The sequence below is a fragment of the Penaeus chinensis genome, chromosome 2 (assembly GCF_019202785.1).
Source record: "Penaeus chinensis breed Huanghai No. 1 chromosome 2, ASM1920278v2, whole genome shotgun sequence".
Taxonomy (NCBI): Eukaryota; Metazoa; Arthropoda; class Malacostraca; order Decapoda; family Penaeidae; genus Penaeus; species Penaeus chinensis.
The window spans coordinates 18,550,665-18,558,118 of NC_061820.1; the positions used below are offsets into that span (position 1 = coordinate 18,550,665).

A 7,454-nucleotide genomic window follows, 5' to 3' on the forward strand; every position below is an offset into this window, starting at 1 on the left:
TCCATCTTTCTTTTTTATCCATCATTGGCACAAGTTAAAATTATTTTTTGGCGGGAAAATGTGGCTGTTGCTTGGTTACTGATCTCGTATATCATATTTTTCAAGAATATACCTCAAAATGAAAAGGAACTAACATAGCAAGGAACTAATAAATTGGTTGACACTAGCACCCTGCGTCTACTACACAGAAGTGTAATCCTGTTCGATCGCGTGGAAGGGGCCTCAAAGGCTTCACTATGTATATTTCATAACTAGTACATTCATACTGAAATTCACCCATTCATGTAAAAAAATATTGACAACACTTGAGATAAGCAAAACCAGGTCAAATGACGACCTTTCTCCAGTAGATGTTCTCAAGAAGCACCATTGCTAGATGTAATGAGTGAAATACTTGACAGTATGTATAAATTTCAGGATCCGATTAAAGAAAATTTGCATCTAACAAATATGTCAATTTTTGCTATGTATCAAGATATCCTTGGCTGGAGCATGAGCTTGAGGAGTCAAAGTAACCGAATCATTTTCTGAAGCTATATCCTCCTAAGAGGATATAGCTTCAGAAAGGTAAATATTTTTACTAAATTTGCGGCCAAATTGTAGTCATCCACCTTCTTGGGAGTCGCTCTGAAAAAAGTTATATATAAATGTGTGTTTTAAGACATGAAAAGGCAAATAAAATTCAAGCATTCCATTTTTATCACAAACGAGAGGCTTCTGAAAACCACCTTGCTGTTACAGGTCTTTATGGGATAATATCTTCAACTCTCTTGTGATACTATTTGACATATATATACTCTGTGCATAGAAAAACACACATATGACACACGGAATTGCCTCGGCAATGAATGCCGGATCGCAAGAAACCCACCAACCCACGATATACTGTCGCACATTTCTAGCAAAAGAATTTGCCTTCAGCACCCTCTCCTGAAACCTTCCCGTCGAAGTATCTGACAACTATAATTTTCGTGACATTTTTTGTTTCGTCCACTAATGAAGAAATATAAATCTTATGTTATTTGCTTGTATTGCAAAATATCTTATTTTTACATCTGAATTATTGCATGTAGGTATTGTAATAGGTATTGTAAAAGGTTCTTCTGATCCATAAATCATCGTTCATAAATACACATTCATACAATTACTGTACTGGGTTGTCCCAAATAGTTACAACTCTTTGGCACAACACAGTACCATCATTAATATTTTATTTGCCAATTTTTGCGATTGCTGATGATAGCTATACATATTTTCGATTTCCATCTGTATCCAATTTTTTATGATGAACTTAAATGTAAATATAATAAAACTGTTGCACGATTTCATAAAAATTTATTTAAATATAAGTTGGTATGTATGGCTGCACAACTGGACTGATATAAACAGTAATCATATTAGACAGTGATTTCTCTTAATATCTGAACACCTTTAAGCACTAATAAACTTTTTTCTTTGATAACTTGACAAAGAAATATAGGTGTTATTTCAATCCCTGCTTCAAGAATACCTAGATGATTAGCTGCCTTGATTATTAAATTTCCTCAACTGAACAAATGATATACACAACTCCTTGCAGAACATTTTCATAGTCTCGGCTTTCTGTTGCCTCGTGACGAAACCCCAGCTTGGCGCACAGTAAGGGCGATGCATTTATGTTCCACTTTTCAAGCTGGAAGGTAAACCATCGTCCTCGCACTCGAACCAGAAAGAAGCCTTCCATACGGACTGGGAGCAACCTGGTCAATGAGTTCATTGAAGAGAATATATTACTAGTTGTATATCTCTATAACTATAATTCAAATCAATCTTTAAAGATTAGTCATTTGATAACAGTTAGTGTTAATCTACTGACAAGGGTGACATGCTCAAGATGCCAATTAGTTATAATAAGCAGAAGTTCAGTGTTATTCCTTAATCTAGATCAGATGCTTAACATGTATTGGCCTACCCTAGAGCATCCTCGTCGACTGGTATTTCAGGTGCAAGCGCTACACAGGCAGCTTCATCCTCGCCTTCTGAGCAATCTTTGATGCCATCACAGACACTGACACGAGGGATACAACTTTGAGCAGTGGACCTGTTCATAAAGATGTATGATGAAAGAAAAATATTTATAGCATATATATATATTATATATATATATATATATATATATATATATATATATATTATATATAATGTGTGTAATTTTACTGTTAAAAAGGAGGTTGGAGCAATTTTCAGTTCCTAATCTATTATAGGTTGCAAACAAATAGCAATAGCAACTTGTTTCAGGCAAAACCACTTTAAGTAGTATATGCACACCTAGATCCCATTAATGCAGTCAGCATAATCTTATTCCCTGTTACGAAAATTCCAACTTCTAAATAAAATCTTTATAATGAACAAAGCATAACTCCATGAAAAAGTGGTCGAGATACTAAACAAACCACTATTAAACCGAATGGTAACAAAATGTGCAGCCACCTCATATACTGCTTTAGACTGCTGACTGGTAGTGTACCATGCAATACTCTGACTACAGACAACAAGACAACTTATCAGTGATGTACAGGTTGGTCTTGGTAGACCTAGATTTCCACACCTAGATCTGCAGTACTGGTTAAGTGTTGTGTTCAGACCAGAAATGGACTAACAATTACCAAACGTACCAGTTTACTTTCATTAAGGTTTCCTTACAGCAGAGGCATCCACAGTGCATACCAGCTATTTAGCACTTAAAATTCCAATGGATGTATTATGTATGTATGTATTTCATGCTGGATGTTCAAAGTTGTGGGAAAATCAAATGCTTTCAAAGTCACTGAAGCCACTCCAAAGCTTGCAGCCTCCCAAGCAACAAGCTCAACTAAAGAGAAAGTGGAAGACCCAGACCTAAAAATTAAGAGTACAAAATAGAATGCTTTGTCTTGTGTCCTGCTTCAAGTAAACCTCCTTTGCTAGCTCAAAGAAAGGTACCTATTTGTCAGGAAGGTGACAGAAATGAGCCGGGTTAAGAGAGAACTGAATTATGGGCTCTAACATATTGGATATCATTATTGTGATCCAAAGGAAATTAACATAAGACATAAGTATCATTCCATTGTGTAATGCAACCAGCAGAAACTAGAGGTTTAATTACATAGGATACGGCAACCATTCCTTGCACTTGACTACCTGGAAATACCTACTTTTTTTTTTTTTTTACCAATAATTGCCATTTTTTAGGCCGTAACGGAAAAGGCAGCCAAGGTTCACTTGTTGAAGGGCACCAGATCCCTCTCATAGCAAGACGTTTCCAGTGCCCATTATTTTGACTGTGGTTGTGTGATTAAAAAGAAAGAATGGCTTCCTGGACCTCTCATGTTACTACTTCTGAACAAGAGTAATGTAATTTATTGTTGATCAGACTGTCATGTGGAAGAATGATGTAGTTAAACAGTTCAGCTTGTACTGCATGCCATAATAGCTCCAGGGACTGACAATGCTGACCAGCTTGTGAATAACCTTGTAAGTGCCATAAATCAGGCAGCTTCACAGACTATCTAGATCCCAGCAGTCATGATAATGATATTTGGGATGTCAAGCACAGTATGTACTAAAAATGATTTCAGGGGTAAAAAACCTCTGAAGTAAGGGAGAAGCGTTTATAATGTAGCAAGACTGAAAAAAAATCTCCATTTGGTAGCCCTATATCACAAATACTTTTGCGCACAGAAAGACAAGCCATAATGTCATTTTTAGCCATTCAGATGCAGATCCCCAAGGATTTTTTTTATGGAAAGGTAGGCTCTCTATTTTAGTTGCTATAATTCATATTTATCAAATTAAACTCCATATTTTTGACTGGGATAATTGTAAAAGCAGAGGTGCTCGGTGCATCTGAGTATCTCTTTCTTATTAGTTATAGATACATTACATAAATTTATTAAAGTTATGACTATAGTCTGTCCACTTAACGGTGATTGGTCAGTGGAACTCTACAAGTCATAAATTTAAAGTTCTAATAATTGTAGATTTACATTTGTAAATTTCTTGATCTAAAAGACTGATAGAGGTTAAATTCTTTATCTAAAGGAAAATCCTACAAAAAATATCAAGAAAATCAAAGTTAGTTAATGCAGTGATGTGCAACGTCCGAAGTAATCACAGACATGCAGGTATTCTCAATGTACAAGATTACTAAGATTAAAAGATAATGTCAATTGAACCAACTCGTTTTGTAAATATTTTTTTTTTAATAATAGGTTTCTCTATTCTATATACAGTAATTATCCTTTCTTCTACCATTATAAATTTGTGTACGGCTTTGTTTCACGTATTGCTGTGTAAATAAATGACTTACGCGGTATATCTACTGCTTTCATCTGGCACAAACGCATTTATGCCTGTTCGGCTCAATTTTATAATTTTCAGAACCAAAGACAAGAAACTTGAGTGCCAGGCTTCCCCACCCTAAGGTAATAACGACACGGCTTAATCACGATCAACTATTAGTAGTAGTAGTAATAATAAAGTTAAAATAACAGGAGTAGTAATGAGTACAGCAGAAATGATGGCATGCTCGTAGATATTTTTATTAAGTTCTGTTAATTTAAACTTTCATCTATAACATGCCCTATGATGATGATGAGTGCGCATTAACGTTAACATATTTATGCTTACGTTATAAATAAAAATTCAATTTTACAAATTTTAACATCTTTGGGGCAACGGGTTTTGTGCATCTCAAATGATCATGGTGACAGTTAAAAATGAAATGTGTGATATTACTGATCATCATCGTGCTCATTCTCATCATCACTGTCATGACAATTATTATTATTACCAGCATTATCATGATACTGATAATATATAATTTTCATCAACATTTGATTTAAGTCATCTACAGCCGTCACTGCTGGGCCGTAAGCCTGTGTCGATAAACTTGGCCAGCCAAGGTCTCAGCGACGATCAGTCATTTCTGCCTGGGCGACTCTTGCTGACTCCCATCGACCAATCATAGCTAAGCTTTGTGTCAGACTTCAGCGAACAAACTATAGATATTCAAAATAGAGTGAATTGTTGTTGACAGGAAATTTTTAAAGCAATTTCATTTAACCCTATATCCCAGTAATTACTGTTTTATTTGTAGGATACACGGCAATAACCTTGCGAAAAATAGTTCACATACTTGTAACATCTGAAGAACTCGGTCATGGGAGTACAACCGCATACCGATTCGTCTTCCTGATCATCACAGTCGATGTTACCATCACACAGTTTTCCAGGGCTATCCCGCCACAACAACTAAAAAATGATTTCATAATTAACAAATATTGTTCATGGAAAAAAGGAAAGTAATCGAGAAATATTAGAAACAAGAAATCAAGATTACGTAGAAATTACAGGTTTAATAAACCCAAAACCAGTTTCACCTTACCATAGATACAGATATAGATAGTTATGGACATATATAGATACAGATAGGTAGAGGTAGATTCAGTAATTCAGTTAACAGTATTTATCCAAATTTTGTACTGTTCAAAATCAAACATTAAATCAAATCTTTGTAACTTGTGGCTGAAGTAAGCCTAACCTGATGGAGACAATTACCTCGCGGCCCACACAGACCAAACTCCAAACATTAGGCTTGCTTGAGTGGAGACTCCTGGGTGTGTGGCTTGTAGCTCCGGTCCACAGGAATACCCATGTGGTATCATGATTCCTTGCCTCCTCTTTACAGTGTTATAGCAAATATACTTTTCTTTTTTCAAGAAAGTTTGCTTTTTTGTTAGTTTTTACCATCTTCCTAGGTCTAGCTTGTTTTGTTTGTTATGCTGTAACAAGACGGTTATATACCATTTTCCTTGAACAGATCCATATTATTTGTTGGTAGTATACAACTCTGAGCAGTTAGAATAGCATTAACAAGATTTTTTGGTGCATTTTCAAAATATTTTTGTATTATTCAATCACTAAAAAACAATTGTCTGAATGCCATGGGCTGGATTCACTAACGCACTTTAGACGATTGTAAACAGACAACGGTGGTATTCACTAACTTGTCATCGGAGTTACCATGGTAAGTTTTAGTGGTCGGAGCACTGGTAAGTCGGCTGGTAATTTCAGGAAAGGCAATATCATCACATGTTATCTTATCCAAAATTAATATTTATGCAATTCTTGTTATCACTGATATGGTTTGTATGATAGCAAACACATGCACCGACAGGGACATGGAGAAAAAAATGTAAATTTCACATGAAAGCAGCAAGAATAAAATACACACAAATCCTCGTTACATTATAGGTAGACGTAGGCCTTTATTTGAGTGCAGATTACATAGAATCGACAAATCAATTAACTCAAAGAATTATTCTTCTGACATAATTATCAAAAATTCTTTTGAAAAAAAAAAAAAAAAAAAAGGACAACAAAATCCCGAAACACGTGGGCAGGAATGAGACTGAAATATTTTCTTTGGTGACAGGCGGCGATTAACAAAAAAAAAATGTTGGACTGATTCTTTGTTGGACTGATTCTTTGTTTGACAATGATAAGAAATAAATAAAAAACTAATCGGACTGTTTTTAGTGTCCGGGATACAGTGATATATTAATGCGCGTTTGTATTGGTTGCTATTAATACGATAGATATCCAAGGTTTATCAACATCACAGATCATGGATATAATTATACAAATATGCTCAGGATCTCATCCCATGATTGATTATACAGGAAATGGAATGATGCAAAACATCTTTGAAATCACAAATTGTTGCTGCACAAAGTTATAGACCAAAACAGAAAGTATATGGTGTCTGACCAAGGAAATCAGTCTTTTACCAACTTGATACAGCATAACAAATGCCAACTACAGACATAAGAAAATGGCACTTCATCAAACAATACTTGTGCAGAAAAAGACAACACTGCATAGAGGAGGTAAAGAATCTTGATACTTTCCACGTTCCACGAGTGTCCGTGTGGGCTCCCTTCAAGCCAAACACCACTCAGCTTATTGCCGGTATTTTGGTCCATGTGCAGACGGCGAGGCACTAAGATCCAATGGGTAACTAATACTGCTGTGACTGTTAGCTTTCAATGAAGAGGGCAACAACATATACCACCAATTTTTTCATGATTTTTACATTAAACAAATACCAAAGGCAAATATGACCACTGTACTGAAGTGATGCCTAACATCTTTGTGACCTTTGAAAAGAAAAACAAGGCATGACGATAAAAAGTCTGGAAATGTGTGTATAAAATCATTAAGAAAGGGATTAATGGATTTTCTTACACGAGCACAAGTGCAACTGATCTCGTCAGTCCCATTTACACAGTCTTCTAAGCCATCACACACACGGTTTCGTGGAATACATACACCATCCTGGCATGGCAATCCCCCATCATCACACTCTGAATGGTAGATTTGAAAGTATTAGCAGATGTAATGATAATAGTCAACGAATTTGGTACCGAGTTCTA

The 7,454-nt window shown here is 35.6% G+C and overlaps 1 protein-coding gene across 1 annotated transcript; it reads right to left on the bottom strand.

The window, feature by feature from the left end:
• Positions 1 to 1,320: 1,320 nt before the first annotated feature.
• On the bottom strand, positions 1,321 to 7,384 carry LOC125036597 (transmembrane protease serine 3-like). Its single transcript, XM_047629332.1, has 4 exons — positions 7,267 to 7,384; positions 5,156 to 5,271; positions 1,952 to 2,080; positions 1,321 to 1,739 (listed from the first exon to the last, which is right to left on the bottom strand). The coding sequence occupies exons 2-4, from the start codon at positions 5,179 to 5,181 to the stop codon at positions 1,535 to 1,537; spliced, it is 360 nt and encodes a 119-aa protein (XP_047485288.1). The 5' UTR covers positions 5,182 to 5,271; positions 7,267 to 7,384; the 3' UTR covers positions 1,321 to 1,534.
• Between the last annotated feature and the right edge of the window lie 70 nt (positions 7,385 to 7,454).